This window comes from Diospyros lotus, chromosome 6 (assembly GCF_014633365.1).
Source record: "Diospyros lotus cultivar Yz01 chromosome 6, ASM1463336v1, whole genome shotgun sequence".
NCBI classification, from domain to species: Eukaryota; Viridiplantae; Streptophyta; class Magnoliopsida; order Ericales; family Ebenaceae; genus Diospyros; species Diospyros lotus.
The window spans coordinates 11,729,555-11,751,333 of NC_068343.1; the positions used below are offsets into that span (position 1 = coordinate 11,729,555).

The 21,779-nt window shown below is 38.3% G+C and overlaps 5 protein-coding genes and 1 non-coding gene across 8 annotated transcripts in view; 3 read left to right on the plus strand and 3 right to left on the minus strand.

The window, feature by feature from the left end:
- Nucleotides 1-4,078, plus strand: part of LOC127803856 (serine/threonine-protein kinase STY8-like) — a 60,254-nt gene extending 56,176 nt beyond the window's left edge. Inside the window, exons 12-16 of the mRNA XM_052340434.1 lie at nucleotides 2,602-2,697; nucleotides 3,192-3,272; nucleotides 3,374-3,427; nucleotides 3,556-3,690; nucleotides 3,775-4,078. Coding sequence (XP_052196394.1) covers nucleotides 2,602-2,697; nucleotides 3,192-3,272; nucleotides 3,374-3,427; nucleotides 3,556-3,690; nucleotides 3,775-3,858 — 450 coding nt within the window. The 3' untranslated portion in view covers nucleotides 3,859-4,078. The remainder of the gene's footprint in view (nucleotides 1-2,601; nucleotides 2,698-3,191; nucleotides 3,273-3,373; nucleotides 3,428-3,555; nucleotides 3,691-3,774) is intronic.
- A 115-nt stretch (nucleotides 4,079-4,193) lies between these two features.
- On the minus strand, nucleotides 4,194-5,604 carry LOC127803861 (protein IQ-DOMAIN 20). The gene is made up of 2 exons (XM_052340440.1): nucleotides 4,460-5,604; nucleotides 4,194-4,356 (listed from the first exon to the last, which is right to left on the minus strand). Exons 1-2 carry the CDS (start codon nucleotides 4,688-4,690, stop codon nucleotides 4,201-4,203), a joined length of 387 nt encoding a protein of 128 aa, XP_052196400.1. The 5' UTR covers nucleotides 4,691-5,604; the 3' UTR covers nucleotides 4,194-4,200.
- A 141-nt stretch (nucleotides 5,605-5,745) lies between these two features.
- Nucleotides 5,746-8,757, minus strand: LOC127803860 (thiosulfate sulfurtransferase 16, chloroplastic). 3 transcript variants are annotated; one of them, XM_052340437.1, is made up of 7 exons: nucleotides 8,470-8,757; nucleotides 8,269-8,364; nucleotides 8,065-8,181; nucleotides 7,828-7,901; nucleotides 7,362-7,444; nucleotides 6,849-6,902; nucleotides 5,746-6,012 (listed from the first exon to the last, which is right to left on the minus strand). In XM_052340437.1, the coding sequence occupies exons 1-7, from the start codon at nucleotides 8,529-8,531 to the stop codon at nucleotides 5,938-5,940; spliced, it is 561 nt and encodes a 186-aa protein (XP_052196397.1). In that variant the 5' UTR covers nucleotides 8,532-8,757; the 3' UTR covers nucleotides 5,746-5,937. The 3 variants fall into 3 exon arrangements, with proteins under 3 accessions (XP_052196397.1, XP_052196398.1, XP_052196399.1); XM_052340438.1 differs by having other exon boundaries at nucleotides 8,065-8,178; nucleotides 8,470-8,744; XM_052340439.1 differs by having other exon boundaries at nucleotides 7,374-7,444; nucleotides 8,470-8,740.
- Nucleotides 8,758-9,146: 389 nt separating this feature from the next.
- LOC127803857 (thiol-disulfide oxidoreductase LTO1) lies at nucleotides 9,147-14,013 on the plus strand. Its single transcript, XM_052340435.1, has 7 exons — nucleotides 9,147-9,339; nucleotides 9,450-9,726; nucleotides 11,403-11,659; nucleotides 11,767-11,879; nucleotides 13,108-13,255; nucleotides 13,431-13,568; nucleotides 13,739-14,013. Exons 1-7 carry the CDS (start codon nucleotides 9,256-9,258, stop codon nucleotides 13,814-13,816), a joined length of 1,095 nt encoding a protein of 364 aa, XP_052196395.1. The 5' UTR covers nucleotides 9,147-9,255; the 3' UTR covers nucleotides 13,817-14,013.
- A 217-nt stretch (nucleotides 14,014-14,230) lies between these two features.
- Nucleotides 14,231-14,386, minus strand: LOC127805350 (U4 spliceosomal RNA). The gene has a single exon (XR_008024087.1). It is a non-coding gene; the product is annotated as a U4 spliceosomal RNA (small nuclear RNA).
- Nucleotides 14,387-15,575: 1,189 nt separating this feature from the next.
- On the plus strand, nucleotides 15,576-16,933 carry LOC127803858 (uncharacterized). Its single transcript, XM_052340436.1, has 3 exons — nucleotides 15,576-15,969; nucleotides 16,070-16,334; nucleotides 16,482-16,933. Exons 1-3 carry the CDS (start codon nucleotides 15,831-15,833, stop codon nucleotides 16,699-16,701), a joined length of 624 nt encoding a protein of 207 aa, XP_052196396.1. The 5' UTR covers nucleotides 15,576-15,830; the 3' UTR covers nucleotides 16,702-16,933.
- Nucleotides 16,934-21,779: the final 4,846 nt, after the last annotated feature.

Below are 21,779 nucleotides of genomic sequence, written 5' to 3' on the forward strand. Positions count from 1 at the left end.
ATCCATCGCTCAGAAACACCTCCGGAGACTCATCCATCGCTCGGAAACGCCCTACGAGACTCACTAATCGCTCAGATACACCATACGAGGGTCATCCATCGGTGGTTTCCCATTTTATAAATTTATTGTTGTAATCGTGTAACAACAGAAATAATGGAAGAAACAAAGAAATGTCTGTAATGAGGCTTAATGTGTAGATCCCATAAAACAAGAAGAAATAAATGCCTGAAGAAAATGATGATGAAGAAGTAAGTTTTATAATTTTAATCGTAAGATCCAGTAAGGGCCTTCTGAGCATATGGCTTTAGCATTTCAGTCCAATGTATGCATGAAAGATCAAAAATAGAAGAAATTCAAAACAAAACTGAACAATCTGAATTGTGCATATATATATATGTAGAGATTGAAATGGAAGTGGAAGCATTCTTGATGCAGAGACAGAACTGGTAGAAGAGTTGGAATGAAGGAGAGTAGTGTCTGGTAATGACCTGAACTGAGATCTGCCTCAATGGGAAGGGTCAAATTCGTCCTCCCAACGTTCACTTTCAGAGGTTTCTTGTAAAGCTTCAGCAAAACAGCTCTCTTTCTCACTGCAACTCTATCTCAACTGCCTTCTCCTGAAAGAAGGGGAACCCACTGCCATGGCTAAATTGAACAGAGAGAGTTGAGGGAGGAGAACAGAGAAAAAAGAGACCCTACTGTGGTTTTAAGCCAACCCATCTGGGTTCTGCCATTTGAGAGAGAGAGACCACCGCTACCCACCACCACCATCGAGGAAGCTCCGGTCATGGCCACATCACATTGGGGGAGAGGAGGGAAGGGTGAAGGAGGAGAAAGGGGAGAGAGAGTGAGGGTATTTGGGTCATTTTGAAGAATTTAACTGGGGTTAAGCAATGGCAGGGGGGTTTGTGCACCATGGTTTATGAAGTCGAGGAAGGTCAATTGCTATTCTCAGGGGTACTGCTTGCATTTAAGCCAAACCTCAAGGGCACCGAGTCTCTCTCTCTCCCTCTCTCTCTCTCTCTCATTCTAACCGGTAGTTATCAGGTCCAGTGTTCCAAATCTGTGGTCTTGAGCTTTGTGCAATCATCCCAAGTTCAGTTAACTAAAGCTTGTCTTGCTGGCCCAAATTGCTAAATACAATACAGGTTTTCCAGTTAGTTACTTTAAGTGCCACAATTGCTTTAAGTAGATGAACCTCCATTCTACTTGTTCCGTCCAAACAATGGCTTTCATATGATTTCCGTGTAAATGCAGTGTATGTACCATGTGTTCTGATTTCAACAACTCCAAAATGTGTAGAAAATCCAAATGAACAATGTTATGAAGATTTCAAAATAGTTACAACAGATCAAAACCCTCTGATACCATGTGAAATTTACACAGAATTAAAGGAAAAACTGGACACCTAATTGGGTTTGTCTCAGTTTATATTTATGCTTAAACCATTGGTAACACATATAATTACATAAAAGACCTCTTAATGAAGTCAAATGGAATATTATCTTACCTTCTTGATATAGAAATAGTAAACTAGTTGGTCTGTCTTTTCACTATGACCTTACATTTGACTAGTGTGATGCATTCGTATTTGGCAATTTTGTTTGAAAAATCAATGCCCAGCTGTCTTTTGGTGTAATATTCATCGCTTGTTATACAAAGACGTCATCACTTGTTATACAAAGACGTTATAATATCATATGTAAAGATTGATTGACTTTTTGAGTTTTAGCCATAGGGAATAAGTTCTGCTTGATTGGTTAGTTATATTTATCAATATCATATTTTACTAATTTCAAAGTGGCTGATTCATTTATTGGAGACTTGTGTTAGATCTTGATATTTATTAACTAAGCAATATGGATGGTTTTGCCACATTCCCATTTATTGGAGACTTGTGTTAGATCTTGATATTTATTAACTAAGCAATATGGATGCTTTTGCCACATTCCCTACATGACAATCACAAGTATAGTTGAAGGGATATTGATATTTCTGATCTTTCATGTTGTATCTTGAGAGGTATTTCTGTTGTATTACCTTTTCCACCTCATCTATTAGCTTGAGTGGTATATCCTGCCACTTATGAGGTATGAGGTGGAAAGTAAAAATCATGGTTGAGGCATGGTTATATGTAGCTTAGTTGTCTGGAAAGGGAAGAGATATCACTTTCCTTGGGTCTTTGGGAATAAGCAGACTTTTGAAACATACAATTTTCATCTATTTGTAACTAATTCTTCATTGCTTCTTTTGTATAGAATTTTGAATGAGTTGAATGTGATGTATATCTGACCATATTATGTAATGGCACTGCTCTCATTTTGATAATTCAGGCATGTTGACTTTGTTTTGAACATGCTTGTAGAGCAGAAAGCGGGGATCTTTGTTAACACTAGAGTGTGTTCATTTAGGTACTGGGATAAGTTTATTTCCTTCTACTCTTTCTAGTTGTTCAACAGAAAAACGGATGTGCTTGGTTGTGAAAGTGATCTTCTTGGTTGGTGATTTGGATTAATTTACATCTTATGATCATTGTATTGCAATTCTTTTCCTTGTTTGTGTTATATTTTCTTGTATGAAATTCATTTCCTCTCTTGCCAGGTAGTTAAGGTTGCTGATTTTGGAGTTTCTAGAGTGCAAGCTCAATCTGGAGTAATGACTGCAGAAACTGGGACATACCGTTGGATGGCTCCAGAGGTAGGCATTGTTTTCACACATTGAATGTAAAGTTGATTTGTGTTACTTGTGGAGTGCTGGTTTCTTTTTGGGTGCTACCTGTGTAGAGGTTCCTTTTCAGAATACCAGTAATCGTTGTTGTATCTTTGTTGTGAGTTGTCACACATTTTTATGCTCAAGTTTGTTGATGGCCTTGTGCAGCTAGCAGTGAAAAAGCTTTTTGTAACTGTGTTATTGTGACTTACTAGATGACGAATGTTAAAGTTGTTCGCTGATAACCTCAATAAATTTTTGGTTTCCAGGCCCACAATTGTCGCATGGAGATGGGATATATATAGATATATATTTTTTTGGTTTTTCTAGTCTGCCCTTATGTTTTAATGACGTAATTTACCTTTCTTATGTTCGGCACAAGCACATTTATAACCTTCATATATGTTTTTAACTATCCATTTTTTGAAAGTCCCTTGTTCTAATAGTTGGTCTCTCCATAAAATGGCATGCATGGACCAAAGGTTATTGGACACAAACCATATGGTCACAAGGCAGACGTTTTCAGTTTTGGGATAGTCCTATGGGAGCTTTTGACAGGAGAGGTAAGCTTTTTCTTGTTTCTCCTCATTGCAGATTTCCTTTTTCCTTTTCCTGTATCTCAATTGTAATAACCAGGTTTACATTGTATGATTCAACATGCCAGCTTCCATACTCGTTCTTGACTCCTTTGCAAGCAGCTGTTGGTGTTGTACAAGAGGTATTGTAGTTTATGCAGGCGCACATGTGCACAGGGAATCCTTTTCCTTAAAGTTAGGAAAATGCTCGTGTAGAGTGTGTGGGAAATGATCTTTTCAATTATTATGTTTTGATTGATATGGTTCTCAGGGTCTGCGACCAACAATTCCCAAGCACACACATCCAAAGCTGGCAAAGCTGCTAGAGAGTTGCTGGCAGCAAAACCCAGTTCTAAGACCCAACTTCTCTGAAATTATGGAGATCCTGCAGCAGATAGCCAAGGAGGTGGGTCATTTTACCATGTCAAACTCTTTACCATTGAATTATTCACGAACTGGCATTTTCAGTTATGTAAGTTTGTTGAAACAGGTGGAAGAGCATGGAAATGATCATCACAAGGATGGATCATTCAGTGGATTCTTCTCAGCCTTCAAAAAAGGGGGTCATCACTAAAGGTGTGAATGTTATAATAAGTCATCCTGCAGGTCATCGTTTTCCACAATTCGAAAATGCATTGCACATTATTCCTCCTGGTGTTGAGCCCAGTTATAACTTGTAATATACCTGCCTTATTTTTTATTCCTAATGTGTTTAACCAAGGCATATTTGACAAAGTAGACGAACTTAAGTAATTTGGAATTTTCACGGATAAAGATTGCCATTTTGGTGTTAATTGTTTCTATATCAAAAGCGTATTGTGTTGGGATGATCAATCGTTCGTGGTTTCCTTTTTGCTTGCTTCACTAGAAAATGTAAAGAAGAAAAAGAAAGTTAATATACAGGTGGAATGAATCATCAGCCGAGGAGCTGCCGAGCACGGACGGTGACGTGTAGCCGAGCGAGCGCATGCATGCAGTGGAGGGCAATCCGGGCCTGGCTTCGAACGGACGCCCCACGGACCACAGCTTGCAGCTTCACCAGGCTCTTTAGTGCCCGAAAAGCAAGCCTTGCCTATTGACAAAATTCATAAAGAACGAAGCTTATTAGTTAAACCTGTGTAGTATCGTGAAAAAGCAATGTTGTTGAGAATAATGTTGAGGGGATGAAGTGGTACGAGATGACCCCTGAAGAGCGCTTGGATTTTGATGGCTGCATCGTCCTCTTTAGACAGCTTTTTCTTCTCGGATGCGGTTAGTTCAGCGCTGGCAGCTTCTCTAGGCGTAGTTAGTTCTTGGCTGAAGGTTGTGGTGGTGTCAATGGTGTGGAAGACGGTGACAGTTTCTTGAGGAGATGTTTTGAAGGGTCTTGTACGGAGAATGCCAAACCAACGCCGGGAATTCCCCATTCCTTCAGCTGGACGTCTGCGTCTCTAAACTAGCTCCTTGACGACAGCTTAAATCTCTGTTTTTATAAATTTCAGCCTATGGAAACTTGCCTGACGTTCCTACCAAAAATCAGGAAGGTGCGCGCCATGTTTGCCTCTGTGTGTGTGCGCGCGCGTGCGTGCGTGCGTGAGAGAGAGAGAGAGGGGGACGTAATTATGAAACCCCACGGGAAGGCAACGTGCTGGGATGAATTTCACGTTTGGTTTCGAAATATTTTCGATTTCCGCGCACCTTGAGACGGCGACAAATTTGATCTTTAAATTCAACAGTATATGACAGTAAAAAGTAGTGATTATATAATATTACTATATATGATATTTTAATAAAATTTCTATACTAAACCAATTTAATAGAGTTATACATCATTCTGCCTGTATGTATTGTTTGTATGTCGTTATTCTAATAATCACTATAAATCACTTTTTCTAAATTTTCTTTTGATTTTAAGTTAATAAAAAATCAATAATCATTCGTAAGGTTTGAATGACATTGTAGGGGTCGCAGTAAAATTCACATCGGTTTGAATTTAATTCAAAGAGAGGGAATTTTAAATTTGAGAGTAATTTTCACATTTAAAAAATTAACTATCATTTTTAACAATAAAGGTTTTTGATGAAATAAATTTTATGAAGCTACAGTACTGTTTTAACACGATAATGTGATATTGTCATTGTATTAAATATTTTCTCTTATATTACCGTAATTTGACATTTTTCATTGTAGGCTTATGTCTTGGGTCAAGCTACCTAACCGAACAACCTTGTGCGAGTCACGTTTACATATATAAGCAAAAAATAATAACTATTCCGTTCGAGTACATGGAAGCATACTTATAGCAGAAGCCATACCCAATTTATATATAATGGGGTTTCACTCTCATTTTACTGTGAAGAGCTATTTTGTAAGTTTTTTTCTTTAATAACTTTTCTTCTATCACTCTGTGAGCTTGTCATATATACTCTTGCTATTCTAAGTTTCTAACTCAATTCCCACTAAATAAATATAAAAACAGGTATGCCACTGAAACTAGTATAGTAGTCCGTATTATTATTATATGTTAATTACAGGTGGATGAGATGAGAGACGACCATTTCCAATGATGTATCCCAGGATCTATGGTACATACTGTCAACCTTTACCAGATTCATTTTATTCAAGTGCTTAATTTTGTACATCAAAACCCTAGACTTATTTCAAACCCAGCATTTTAGGTCTCTGCTGGAAGTCCATTCTGTGTCCAGGCAGCATACCCACCAGCAATATCTGTGACACCTGTAAAACCCTGCATCAAAACAATTGAAATTTCCTTTCAGTTCAGCAGAGACCTGTAACTTTCCAGCTGCACAAATGGAATGATTCCAAGAAGTGTACAATTCCATTTTCCTTCACTTGATCATAACAGTTAAATCAAAATCATGAAACTTTCACTGAATAAGAAGCTGAAAAATATTCAATCCCATACGACCAATGTATCTGCAAATGAATCACCCACAAATAGTCCGTGCACAAGGGCCAACAACAACAATTTGTCGCATGTCTTTGCAGTATTTGCTAGCCATCTGCAGCATCTCTAACTACCACCACAGTATTTCTTATGTCTACAGGACAGGTCTGTCTACTCTTGGACATGTCTTTCCATCACAATAAACAAGTTTCAGCAGACATTGCAATCATCCTTAACCCCCAGATAGAGAATCAGAAGAGCAAGAGGAGGTTGCATAACGAAACACATGGGAGACGCGAGATAAAAAATTTCACATACAATGTGTGAGAGGACTGATTAGATTCAACAAATTAAGCAACAATAAGGCCTCATATGGTGATCAATAGAACATTTTTTATCAGCGGAACCAAAAAGTCAGTAACCGGGTAACTAAAAGAAAACATGTTTAGGCAGATCCACAATATCAGCAAGGTTCAATGTTTGTTCAAAAAATTAAAAATAGTTAAAAATTAACATCTGCATTGCAATTCATGCATTCTAAAACACCATTTTTTTTTTATCTTAGTAGGCATGTTCTAATGGAAGCATAAACAGGAACAGGACCAAACGATATATGGACATAGATATGATCTAGAATCATTTTAGAGTCCCTTCTGTTTAGAGGATGAACTTACAGCTGATACAAGATCAGTTGCTGCCGCTATTGATCTTTTGCCAGCCTGGCACCCCTGAAATTGAAGAAGTAAAACTCTCTTAAAAGATAGCTAAGAGACTAAGACTTGTATTTTTCTTTTTTTTCTCCTTTTCTTTTCCCTAGACATCATTTGCATGAATAAATGTTTTACACAAGCAAGTTGAATATTGTTAAAATAAATTTGAACCAATCTACAAAGTCTAATAAACATTTTTTCTATAGTCAAATTCTGCTGTTGTCAGTTACCTTCTTCTCAACTAAAATCGTTTTGAGTCCTCTAAATGACAAGAATTTGTTAAATTTTGCACTTTATGAGTGGAGGAAGGTTTGACAATAGATAATCATTTACATTTTTTTGAAATTTTGTACTCACTTGACATGATATTTTCTCTGCTTGAGGGATAAAAAAATACTTTATATTGGTCAACTCAACTCGACAAGACGTCAATTAAAGGAATTAAGAATTTCATGCAAAATAGTGAAGTGGGCAAACATTAGAACTCACGACAATAATCTCATCATCTTTCCCGAAGTGTGATAATACTTCCTCCAGAAATTTAAGGTTCTTTGTCATGCCTGCAAGAAAAAACAACCTAAGAACAGAGCAACAACTTAATGATGCCTAACAAATGTTATCACAGTTGCCTCAAAGTACCAACATTGCCAAACAATAGAACACTTCGATTTATGCGCTCCACCATGCTCATCAATTCTGATTATTAATATAAGAAACATTGATAGTTCTTCTTGGAAGATCCTCAGTAATATGAAATTTACTAAAGGCATGCAAGAGCAAAACAAGATTTGGACTCGTATGCCGGCAATTTCTAAAACTATTATGGTTTAGAAACCAAAAAACGCATGTACATTCTAATATCTAGCGCTTGAATCAATGCCTTTTCAGTCCAAAAGCAAGATCATCCTTATCCAAACTTATAAATAACAAATTAGACATAAACCTGATCCAACTTTGAACATGTAAGGAATATTGATGGCCCCAACAGGATGCCCAGCAGTGAACTCTTCAGGCGTCCTGCACATAACCACATCCACCACTAACAACATAAGAACAATAATCGGAGCATGCATATACCCAGTACCATACAATGACATTTCTACTCAACCAATCCTCAGTAGAAACCAATTCTGAAAAATCACAACTCAAATCTGCAAAAAACCGAGTGAATCACAAATACCTGACATCCAAATACCGGTGTCCAGCCAGAAGAAGCTCGTGGGCCACTCGAACCGGCACTGATGTCGGCACACCCGCTGCAGATTCCACACCCCGTCCCGCCGTAGCCATCCAACTGCTAATTCCCGTCACTCAATAACGCGTCCAACTGCTTGTAGAAAAGCCGAACTGAAACACCCAAAAATTAAATTCATCGAACACTTACTCGAAGGCCGAGAATCTGTCTTCCGTGCCGAGTATACGCCTTTTGGGAGCTTGGAACCTAGAAATCACCGCGAGCGGCAATGAAGCTGGAGCCCACCTACAAGAGACGAATTTTATATACGCAAATGGGTCGGGAGAACGACTAAATGTATACAATATTATAGATATAAATTCAAAGAGAGAAGTAGTAGCCTGGATTGACCTCCGTTTGAAGCTTTGAGGAATTGATAAACAAGGGGCTGAAACTAAGAGCTTGGCCATCATTTCCTCCACTGTACTTTACACAAGCGGTCCTCGATGCGGTGTGTATCAATCAAAATGAGAGACAGAGACTTCCGGAAGAATTTGAGGAACGAGATGAACATTGAAATGGGTGTGTGTGTGTGTATATAGTGGTCATGGTTCGCTAGAATGGATAATTGAAATGGGAGCAAGTGTTGGCATTGAAGTTGGCGGGATGCGTGCGTGAATCGTCGGACACGCACGCCGCTTTCGAGTCCTTATCCGGATAAAATTTAGAATCATCATGGTTGTCGCTGACACCACCACATTCAACACAGATGAGATTGAGACGAATTGATTTGTCACTGTGTGTCAGATAAACTAGTGGTTTTATCTGAACACGATTTCCCCACGGTTTTTTGTGGGCCTTCATGGCCCAATGTTTAGCCCATAGGCCCAATGTTTTGTCCATAGTCAGTGTAGTTGGGCTCTGAAGGAAGCCCATTTAGGGTAAACTGATTGGGGCCTTGTTTCAAGGGGCCCAACGTTTTGCCCATAATATAGTTGGGCTTTGAAGGAAGCCCCATTTTGGGGCAACTGATTTGGGCCATCCTCAAAAGTGGGCTAAGGAAGATTTCAGTGCCGAAAGCACTCGAACAAGGCAAGGCAGTGTTACTTGTTAACAGAAAGAAGAGCTGAAGATTGGCACCAGAACACTGAACACAGAAGAAGGGGAAGGAATTGGCGACCTGTATTCAAGGAAACGATGTCAAGTTTTGTGAATTTGTCTCCTCCACTATTCGCTAGGACTCATCGTCTCTCTGTTCCACCTTCGCTTTGCCAAATCAAGGTACTCCTTGAAAAAGGAAAAAGAAAACCGTTTCCGGATATCTGAATTCGTTCTTTTATTTACTTGGTTTGAGTCACTTAAGACGGTTTTGTGTGATTGTATTGTTAAAGAATAGCAGCCGAGTGATGATGCTACAGGTGAAGTGCTTGACGGAGCCGAGCAGAGAGACGGAATCTGAAGCTGAGACGACGTCGTCTGCTTCTGCTGCATCTGGCTCTGCTTCCAGGAGCATTTCGACATACAGCTGGTGTGCGGGTCTCGGAGTGATTGGGTTTCTTGAAACCAGTTACTTGACGTACCTGAAGGTCACCAATTCCGATGCCTTTTGCCCGATTGGCGGGGGCACCTGCGGCAACATCCTCAACAGCGACTACGCCTCTGTTTTTGGTATTCTTCTCTTCTTTCTCTGTTTGTGGTTTATTGTTGATTTTGTGTATGCAGTTCTGTGTCTGTTGTCTGATTCTGGCTTTTGGTTTATTGTAATATATCATATTCTATTTCGGAAGTCTCAACAGGTACGTTAAGTAGAAATTGATGGGAGAGAATGCAGTAAAGGAACAATACATGCTGTAATACTGAGAAAAAATTAATTCAACCTCTTGTGTGACCCCAGAGAGGAATTTGATCAAGGAGAGATATAGAGCAAAGTAACAAAATTTTAGCTGGTAAACAAGGCACAAAGAACACCAAATTTACGTAGAAAAGTTCCTCACAGTGAGGAGTAAAAACCACAGGATCAGAAACCCAAACTAGGGGACACCAAATTAAATCTCCATCGTGCAAATTTCAGGTCGATTGAAAAGGATATTGCCACCCAATTCGTCAGCTTGATGAAAGTTGCATAATCCTATAAAAAACTGAACACTCCCTTTTCTCTTCTCTTTTGATGGCTGCTCTTTTTTGCAATTTTCATTATATTTCTTCTTCAAAAAAAATCCTCTCGCTGCATTATATGCCCAGGGTCTTCATTAAATAGAACTCCACACAGGTTGACCAAATTATGTAAATACCATCTATATGGGTTTTAGACTATACAGGCCTTGGGCTTTCCCTCCACCGAGAAGGGAAACCCAAACCAACAGAAATAAGTTAGCATTTCAGTGAATGCTTTTAGAACAAAGAATTTAACTAGGCTTTTAAGGGGCGGAAGGGTTTCCTTGCATTTGGATTTTCCTTGAATTGGGTTAGAGCAAATACATGATTAGAAGTTGAATTTTTTGAAATGGATCAACTACATCCATTTTTTCTTTATAGTGATTTCAGAGACATCTTGAAACTTTTTTTATTTGGAAATGCTATTCAACCGTAATTTTTAACAATATGTCATTTGTGGCAATAGTAGGTTTAAAAATATGACTTGCCTGTTTATTTCAAAGTTGCAGAATGAAAAATGGCCACATCATTCTGGTAAAAAATTATGATAGAAGTTTCTCTTTGTACAGCATTACCCTTTTTATTGAGGTTTCTCTCTCCATTTTTATTTTTCTTTTATCTAATGTATGATATAAAGCTATCCAAACTTTTTTCTTCATCAGATGTTAACACTAATTGGTTTGTGATCTGGTTTGCCCTTTTATGTAGAGTTCTAGTGGATGAATTTGCTTCTTCCTTTTATTCAATATTTTCAGTAAGCTTTTTTGGGCATTCATAATATATGGTACTTGAATTGGATGGATTTGCTTCTTTGGGTGCTCAATCTTCCTATAAAAACTTGGCTTTTGTTTGAATACCTCCATGACCAATACAATGACAAGTGACTGTGTCATTTACTGGGAACCTATATCAATTGATTTCTAAGCTACTTTGACAATAGACTGTTCTGTTTAATGTTCAATATGCAACAGGGCCTTCGCCTTTCACATGATATCTCATATTGCTTGTGAATAATTTTGTTTGTAGTTTCCTTTTTAATTGGGCATGGGGTTGGAGAGGGTATGGTTCTGAATGTACAGTTACATTTTATTTGATCTATTATGTCCTATTATTTAGCCAGTGTGTAATTTCTAGTTGACAATAAATATCACCTAATGGAAGTTATTTAGAACTCCTTTTCCATTTGCCAGGTGTTCCTCTTCCATTGATCGGAATGTTTGCATATGGACTAGTTACAATATTTGGTATACAGTTGGCTCAAAACAACTTGCCATTCAAGATGGATGAAAATGGTGGACGTTTGATATTACTTGGATGCACCACCTCCATGGCTACTGCCAGTGCATACTTCTTATACATTCTAAGCACAAAATTTGCAGGAACACCTTGCTCATACTGTTTGATGTCAGCTCTGTTGTCATTCGGCTTGTTTTTTACTACTATAAAGGTTTCACATTTTTTTATTTTTTAGTAAATTTAATCTCTTTGTGACCTGCTGACAATCAAATATTTGGTTTTAATGTTAGAAAATCTTCCCTTGGGGTTTGTTTGCAGGATTTTGGATTGCAGGAAATACAAAAAGTGGTGGGTTTACAGTTGTGTTTAGCGGGATTGGTGGTGGCTATTTTAGGCACATCGTATAATACTTCTCTATCTGTCCCTGTAAGGTAATAATTCCCACTATCATACAAATTTTTATCCTAGTATCCTAATTTGACTCCCAAGATCCGTTATTAACAAGTGGATGAGACAGAAGAATTCTGAGGTCAGGATGGTTTACTGTGAATATGCAAAACGCTGGCTCCAGATTAGTGAAGCCATTCCACTAGAGTGCAAGTATCTTAATTCATATTAGGCTTCCTGGCGGGAGCATTCGGCTTTCCATTAGGGTTGCCTACGATGTAAGGCCTCATGCTGTGAGGCTGACCTTTAAGGGTCTGCTGTAATGAAGTACTCTCCCCCTTCTCTTCTTCCATCATGAGGAGGCGAGGTCTATGTATTTCCCTCCATCATGCAAAGTGGTGGATTCTTGACTTGTTGAGCTTGATCTCAATGACTTGTCAATCTCTAACTATATAATCCTCCAAGAAACTAGGTTCAGACGGGCCTAGTGTCTCACTTCATTTGAATTTGGAAGAACTGGTGAATTGGAGGCTAGACCTGATGGGTATTTCCCTCCACCATGCGGACTGGTGGACTCTTGTTGAGCTTGATCTCAATGACTTGTGAATCTAGCTATATGATGACTCCAAGCTCCAAGAAACTAGGTTGAGACAGGCCTAGTATCTCACATCATGTGGGTTTGGAAGATATAGTGACTTGGAGGCCCTGATGGACTCAGTGAAGTGCTCACCTCAAAGGTGACTTTGCCTTGACCTACCACGAGAGAAATGCAAACCATCTTGCACCAACTTTTTTATGTGTAAAAATAATTGCGCTACTACCTCCAAGAATGGAGTTATGACACCATAGTAAACTGAAACTGCTCACATCCTTGGGTATATCAATGTTCTGATGTGACATCTCCACCATAATAGGGGTCCCCAAAACCATCATATAATATAAAAATATCATTTTTCAGAGTTTCGATTTGCCCTTTTTATGACCTCAGATATTCTCTCCACTGTCCACTTTCTCAACCCTCTCTCCCTTTCAATTCTGGTAATCCTGTGGCTTTCTTGGGGACTAGCATTTTTTCAAGCCTGCTCAATGCAAGACTTGTTCACAGATTGCAATTATTTAAGTCTGATGTGTTTTAACTTTTAATCTCCTAGCAGTAAAGACTTGCTGCTGTTTTCACTTCTGATGTGTTTTTCCAAATACTGATATTCATGGGCATCCTTTTGACTAGTTCTAAGGGAGCATTTATCTTGAACTTCTCCTTTCCTCTACCAGCTCTGCTGAGATTGATCTGGAACCTTTTACAACTGAGATTACAACAGAATCAAGTCCTTTTGCTATTGCTCTTGCAAGACATCTACATTCTGTAGGAGCTAAAATGTATGGAGCTTTCTGGTGTTCACATTGCCTTGAGCAGAAGCAGGTACTGCCTCCTCCGCTACGAACCTCTATCTCTACATTGAATGTTGATTCAAAGACATAAGCAAGTATTCAGGAGGAGCTAAAATCTACTAAAGTAGTCTCTGTAGAGATAATGAAATTTTCCTACTAAACCTGTTATTTTTAGAGCAATTCTGACTGCTGCTTTGATGACACAGATGTTTGGGCGTGAAGCTGCAGAGTTTTTAGACTATGTGGAATGCTTCCCTAATGGATACAGGAAAGGGGTTAAAATAGTCAAGGCTTGCGCTGATGCTCAAATTGAAGGTTTCCCAACATGGGTAATTAACGGGGAGGTGAGGATCCTCTATCGCCAACTTTTCTTCGTTGTGTTGGCTGGCCAGAATCACATATATTCTTTCTATTGTTAAATGGGATTTGGTAAAACAAAACCGTGTGTTTTACCCAACTCATTCATGCATTAAAAAAAAAACTGCATCTAATATGTTCCATTCCTTCGGTGTAGGTTCTTAGTGGGGAGCAGGAATTGTCAGAGCTTGCAAGTGTATCTGGATTCGAACTTGATGATGTTGTGCAACAATGATGTCCCAATGGATATGGTTCCCCATAGACAGTATTATAGCAGTTCCTAAATATGAGTCTCCAAGCTTTCGAACTCGCATGTCCCAATGGGTTCAAGAGCCAACAGAAACAAAAATTGCAATTAGAATGTTGAAATATGGACGAAAAAAATGAATTTAAAAATTGCAATGGGTTAAGAATTTCTCGTGACAAACTGAACCCGAAACAAGAATTTAAAATTTGCTGAGGAACTTCGTTGCTGGCACTCCATTTGTAGAAAGTTCATGTGGCGGAAATATCATGACTTCAGATCCCAACATGACTAAGACATTATAAAATGGTACTTAACCTTTCAATAAAACGAGAAATTAATCTAAATTAATCTCCCATATTTATTTGGGAGCCAGGCTCGAAAAATTTAGGACTTGTAATGTAGGGCTTTACCCTGGGTTAGAGGGAGCCCTTCCAGAAATTCTCGACGGCCAAGGCATAACCCAGGCCGAAGAGGGGGTTTGGAAATAGTTTTCAACCAGCAATTGACGCGCCTCGGTTAGAACCTCACTAGCTGCGTCATTGCCCCAAGCGCAAAGATAGTTTACCCCTTCCCCCGACACCCTTTTTTAAAGTACAACCTTCAAGCCCTCTCTCTCGCTCGCTTCCGATGTGGGACGCAAGCAGTAGTTGTAGTAGCTGCCAACTAGGAAAGCATTCTCCACAAGATAGCGAGTGAGCCGCCTCCCTCCCAATTCCCATTCATTCATTGCTCAACAGCCTGTGTCTGTCTGTCTTTTCCTTCAGTTTTCAAATAATTTTTTTTTTAAAATTACGTGTCTTAACTCGTGCTCCATCGAACCCATTTTAAGATTATCACAAAGGAAATAAATAAAAAATATACCTAGATGGGGTTTGAAGTTACGTCTACTGACACTTACTAAGTACCACTCTCAGAAGAATGCAGATTTGACTTCCCTATAAATCAATCTTACACTAGCAATCTTCAGCATGACTTTACAGTCCCTTCCTTTTGCCACCTAGTTGTGCTGCTAGGACGTTAAATCCCGAAATAATTGAGAATTGAATAGAGATATTAGAAGGGTTGGGGACAAAGTATGGGGAAGAAATTATACTATCCATATTTATTAATCCCTAAACGTGTCGGGCAGAGCCAGCTCATGGGGTAATTAGGAAGGTTTGACATTAACTTTTATTAATTTCTTAATGTAAAAATATTATAAAATTTTAATTGATTAGATAATACTAAAAATGCATGCATAAAAAATTGTTCTTGGAATAATGTTATGGATTTATTTATGTATTTTATCACTTATGCACAGATTTGTTATTTTATCATTAGTATCTCCAATCTTCTTCTATCTTAAAAAAGTACATTAAATTAAAATGACAGTTATAATGAGTATAATATGTCCCTAGCTAGCTAGCACTAATAAAAATTATGTAATTTAAGTCAAAAGTAAGACATACAACTTGTTTACGTAAATTGTACTCAATTTAACAATGGCAGTATGTTACCTAACAAATAAAATTCATGTAATCATATTTACTTAAATATTTGAAACGAACCGTGCCGGCCGGCCCCGCCCATTAAGTAGCAGGCCAGGCGACGGGCCGAGTAGCCCTGGGCTGGGCACAGCCAGCCAGGATAGGCACGGCCCACAACGCTTGCTGCACTAGGGAGAAGAGTCCAAAGCCTGCCCGACTCCAGAAAGGGAACATTCCTGAGAATATTCCTCAGATTCTTCCCTTTCCCCGCGGTGCACCTTCCCCTGTTTATCTCCTCAAACAGCTCACGTTCCCTCTCGCTCTCTGGATAATGGCAATTGGGCCTCCTCTTGTCTTCTCCATCCCCATTTCTTTTTTTTATTATTATTATAATCACAATCCCAACCGCTTTTATCTTATTTAATTCTATTGTTTCTGACTTCCTAATTCCCGTCCCTCTGTATATATACCCAAGATTACTTCGCGGTTTTCTTCACCGGAGACTTCTTGTATATCCACATACCTACAAGTAATCGATGAATTCCGCGCCCCCGTTTTCGCACGATTCTCCGTTGGATCAAGAACTTCTCATCCAGAAGATCGACGTCTTCAAGATCCAAGGCAGGGACAAGCAAGGCCGCAGCATCCTCCGGATCATCGGAAAGTTCTTCCCCGGTACGTACGTTACCGGAACACATGTTTTCTACTGTTTTTTTTTTTTTTTAGTGGATTTTGGATTTATTTTTTGTTCTTTGGATGCGTTGATTTGGATCAGCTCGGGTTGTGAGTGCCGACACTGTGAAGAAGTATCTGGAAGAGAATATCTTTCCTAAATTGGAGAAGAAGCCGTTTGCGGTGCTCTACGTGCACACGGATGTCGAGCGGAGCGAGAATTTTCCAGGAATCTCTGCCCTTCGGTCGATCTACGACGCGATTCCGATCAGCGTCAGGGTCAATCTGGAGGCCGTGTACTTTCTCCACCCCGGCCTGCAGTCCAGGCTCTTCCTCGCTACCTTCGGCCGCTTCATGTTCGGCGGAGGGTAAGAAATATCATCTACCTCTCTCTCTATCTCTCTTGGGGCATTTTAGCATTTCCGTAGCGAGTTACATTAACGTGAGCCTGCCAGTTCGTTTGTGGTCTGAAACGCCGACCGATTCGAATCTGATCGGAGTTCTTGCGGTTGCAGATTGTACGGGAAACTGAGGTACGTGAGCAGGCTGGACTACCTGTGGGAGCACGTCCGGAGGAACGAGATCGAGATCCCTGATTTTGTGTACGATCACGACGAGGATCTGGAGCACCGGCCAATGATGGACTACGGCCTGGAGAGCGATCACCCGAGGGTGTACGGAGCGCCGGCGGTGGATTCCCCGGTGCCGATGTATTCCATGAGATGCATCTCCTAGAGACGAACTTACTTGCAACAGACGCAGGCGAGGCGACGGTTTTGTTGAAAGTTGTTAATATAGGGTTTTGGTGGAATTGTACAGTTGAAAGTTCTCTCATTCTACAACTTGCTGCTTTAGATGTTTCGTGTTAATTGTTCTTCGCTGGCCGTGTAAGTGTAATTGGATGAATCTTGAATCTTGATAAGCGTGTTATTGACTAAGCACCAGACAGATGGATTCTCTTCAGCTCTCTTTTCGCTGAGTCATGTCCAAAGGAGATGAACTTTTGATTAAGACATTCTTCGAGGCATTGTCACCATCGTAAGAATGATATGGCCCCAAGTATGGTATCGTCTTGGATTTAGAATAAAAATATTCAAACCTTCCAGCGATTAATTAATCTTTCAATATTGGGGGCTAAAATCGATACGAGTCATCGGCTTACGATTTAAAAGTTATAATTTATAGAATTCTAACTTATAACTTCTACTAGCTTTTAGAAGGGGTAGAAGTTGATTTTTTCAAAATTGAGATACCTCAATTTTTAGAACTTTTACTTAAATAACTATATTTTTATTACAATTTTACCTTTATTTTTAGTAAAGAATTACTCTCTTATCTACGCAATCATAGGTTTTTCTTTTTCACCGCTATTTTCATTTCAAATATCTTCCTCTCTCTCGTCATCTTCCTCTCTCTATATTTTAATTAATTTTTTTATAACACTTGAAACTTATACATATACACTAATTAATTTTTAAATTATCATTCTATAACTACTAAGGATATTATAGACAATTATACAAAAATAAGTTATTTTACAGCTTATGGTATCAAATACCACAACTACTTAACTGCAACTTCTAAGAAGTTGCAGCAAACAGGTTCACAACTTATTCTAAGTTTTAGAAGTTATAATCTAAGAATGTATAAGCTATAATTTCTTTAATTAAGTTGTAACAAACGGGCCATCATCTAATCAAACTAAAAAAGAAAAATGAGGGAAAAATATGAAAAAAAAAGCTACAAAACTATTTTGAATAAGTGAAAAATATTTTACAATTAGTATTTTTTCTGCTAAAATTAAACTAAACTAATGAAATTAGAATACGTTGAGTGCATTGGTTTGTTTTGTACACTACCCACTTGGCCCACTGAAATCCAAGCCCATTCAGTTAAGGTGGGGTCTGAGGGATTTTATGGGTTCTTAGTTGGTGATCTCGTCTCCAACCTAAAAACAAACTTCTACTAATAATAATAATAATTACTGAGATAACTACTAACTAGTACAATTTTTTAAACATCCTATCAGATTTTCATGTCATACGGCCGCTTATGGAGTCAACAATAATATTTGGACATCAATACGTTAGAGAATAAGATACACAACTAGTTAATTGAATTTTTTTGCCCTTTATGTTGAATAAAAAAATTAAAATAGAAAAACTACAATACCTTCTTCAAACCTAAACTGCAAATCTAGATCTAGGTTTGGCCCCCGACCTAACAAAATATAAATTCACTAATACACTCAACATGGTTTGACTCATTTTCATATAAATTATTTATATTTATGGTTAAGATTTAAGGTTTAAATACTCTCAAACACCTTTTCAATTAAATCAAGAGTTCTTATTGGTGCCTACAATTTTACTTTTAGAATTTCAAGTTCCTATAAATTATTTTATTTTTTTATAATTCAAATATAATGAGAAGGATAAAGTTTGGGGAATTCAAGTGCTGGAGTTTTATTAGTCAATTTTCATATTTTATCCAATAAAAAATGTGACATTTCACCTAAATTTGTGAACTCACTAATTTTCCAACAGCCAGGGGCGGATTGCCCACGCTTCAATTTCAAAAATTATTACTGTTGGCCACCTAATTGTTCGCCCTTCAATTTTAAAACTTCAATTTCAACTTTAAGAAAGTGACGGTTGGCTAGGATGAATGAGGGTTGACACGTGGAGGGGTAGTACCATATTGTAGGGAGATAAAGCGTCTTTGACTTCATCGTGAGTGGAATAGTCTAGAGGATATACGTGGAGGAGTCGTCTTATAAGATTCGACAGGCCTATTGAGCGGCTCATAGAAAAGGGATAAAACAACGATTTTAGCTCCGTCTACTTTATAAATTTGCAAAGCGGGCCACTGCCCCGCCCTGCAGCGAGGCAACGACAGCGGCCATGGTAGGGGAGACGAGAACAGCAAGGGTGGGGCAAATCTATGGGAGGGGAAGGAGAGAGTAGGGCGTAGGGGCAAAATCGTCTTTTTGCCCCTTTTCGGTAACCCAGTCAATAAACCCGTCAAACTTTCTAGAATTTTTCAACATGGAGATAGGATTTGAATGTGAGAAATGATGTAAAAGTAAAATTGAAAAGAAACAAAATTCGAGAGAAAAAATTATTTAAAATATAAATAATCAAAAAGAATATATAAATATATATATATTGTTACAAATTTATTTAAAATTATATATAAAATTATATATATTATTTTCTTTCTCATTATGCGTCTAGCGTGTCTTCGAATTTCTCTCTGCCGTCCAGATGTTGTCGCGGTCCCAACGCGTCTTCGTGTTTTTCTTCAGCATGTCTCGCAGACTTTCTACAAATATCGTGGCTAGTTTTTGCAGAGTGTTGTCTCCATGACGAGTAGCCTCGTATTCTTCCTTTCTCTCATTTGTTTTCCTCATTCTCTATCTCTTTCATGAAAGCTTTGTAAATCACCTATTTTGCAAAATCCAATCATTGGATCTTTGAATCCGACCATATTATCACCGTGAAATCAATCTCGATCTACAACAAGGTAAGCTTTTCAGTTTTATTAGCTTTACTTTTAGCATAGATTCATGATGTGTTTATGTATATATGCATTATTCTGTTTGGCCAAAATTTTAATCTTAGATCTACGGGGTTGCAACCATTGGATTTTATTGATTTTAGGGTATGTTAGACAAAGGGGGTAAGGGAGTCGAGTAGTGGTCTTGGATCGCTAGAAAATGCTGGATGTGGTGGCTGGCGGCGACGGGCAATGTGTTTTTTTTTTTTATTTAAATCTGTCTGAAAATTAAAAACTAGATCTACGGAAATTTAGTCATTAGATCTAGTTTATTTTTAGAGATATTAACCTCTTTAACATGGGGAACAAAAGTCTTGGCTATTTATAGCTAAAATTGAGCCTCGAAACGGCCATGGCTGCCTGAACCAAGGTCTTAAATGCCTCAATCTCCTATTGGATGACCCCAAAACTAGTGACATCTGACCTCGAAAACCCATTTATAGGGCCCCGAAATATTCCGACCAAGACACGGTCAAAAACTTGAAAATTTGGCCACTTCCCTCAAGATCCCAATGGTCAAAAGGCGTCGGTCGGCGACTGGCAATAGTTGGTCAGCCATGACAGTGTAAGTTTCCAAAAATTGCTCTTTAGCCCTTCTACAACTTTTCAATTTCATTTTGGCCCCCTTACTTGAAACCCCTAAACTTCCCAATAGCTCTATTATGATCCTCATATTTTAAATCTTCCATTTCATTCTCGAAGATTCAAGAATAATGTCATTTCAACCTCTTTCTGGAAAATTTCTCGAGTGTTACAATAATTACTTATTTTTCATTATTTACCAGAGAGCAAAACAAACTGTCATAGCCATTGACGCTACTACTGTCGATAATGCTCTCTCAACCTCATTTGTTGCCCCGGTTGCAACTCTATCCATAACTCTAGCATAAGGTTCTCGATGCGGTGCCTGCAGGTTCTTGAGAAAAAAATTATATCCAATGGTGTATCTTTGCCCCTTATTTCTGTAACGAAGAAAGACCTACTGATTTTAAAACTATCCACAAGGCTTTTGGTGCCAAAAATGCCTTTAATCTCCCTGCCCATCTTCCAGTAAGAGATCGTTATGAGGCTGTCGCTACAATCTTTATGAAGTTTAAGCTAGACTTCAAGATTTAATGTACGGTTGTGTATCCGAATTTTTGCCCTCCAATAGTAAGTAAGATGAACCCTAAATGTAACGACCCGTTAGTGGGTTTAGGTGTTATGGGTATTTTAGTTTGCACATTAGAGTTGTTGCCTTTATTAATTAATTGTTAAAAATATTATATGAGTTGGTAATGGGGGTAAATTAATGAAAATAATATTTGGTGTGAAAAAGTCTCAAAGTTGTGGGCTAAATGGGTTTGGGCCTTATTTGAATTAGACCATTGATAAATAATTAAATTTTAAGTGTAAATGAATTGGGTTGAACCCAAATCTCAAGAAAAGTCCATTGGGCCTTAATTGGATTGGGCCATATATTTTGACTTGGGCTTGGGCTATATATTTTGACTTAGGCTTGGGCCATGGGCATAGAGAATGGTATCTTAATTAAAAAGAAAAAAAATTAAGAAAATGATAAAATGACCAAAATGGGTAAAAGATATGTGAATTGTGTGTGTTAGTATGAAGGGTAAATTAGAGAAAATTAAAAGGGAGATGGATTGAAAGGAGTTGGGAGACAAGTCTCCCACATTTTTTCCCTCCTTTTCTTCTTCTTACTTTCTTGTTCCCTTCTTCTTCTCCCTCTCCCGATTGTCTCTTCTTCCTCCATTGTTCTTCTTCATTGAAGCTTTAAGTGGAGACTATGGAATTTTCAATTTCAAGGGGTGTCTTCATCTCTTTGGATTTGCAACCATCTAAGGCAAGTTCCCTTCCTTCTTGTTTCAAATTCAAGATCTCCTTCTTCTTCTTCTCCTTATGATTGTGTAAGTTCTTCTTCTCTTGATTATTTTTTAATGCAAGTTCTTCAACCTTGTTTCCATCTTAGAAGGCTTGTTTCCTTCATTTTTAAGTTGTTGCTCTTAAATTCTTATTCTCGGATTCACTGACCATGTTATGTTCTTTGGTCTATAACTCCTTGTGTTTATATCCAAATTGAGATCCGTTTGTTGGGTTGTAAACTAGACATCTTAGGATTCATTTTAGACACAACAATCGAATTTTTTGACTAAGATTTGATCATGTTATAGCCTTGTAAATCCCTGCTAAGATCTGGAAATTTTACTGCTTTCGAGTAAACTGACCTTGTTGTTCTCTTTAGGGTATAACTCTCT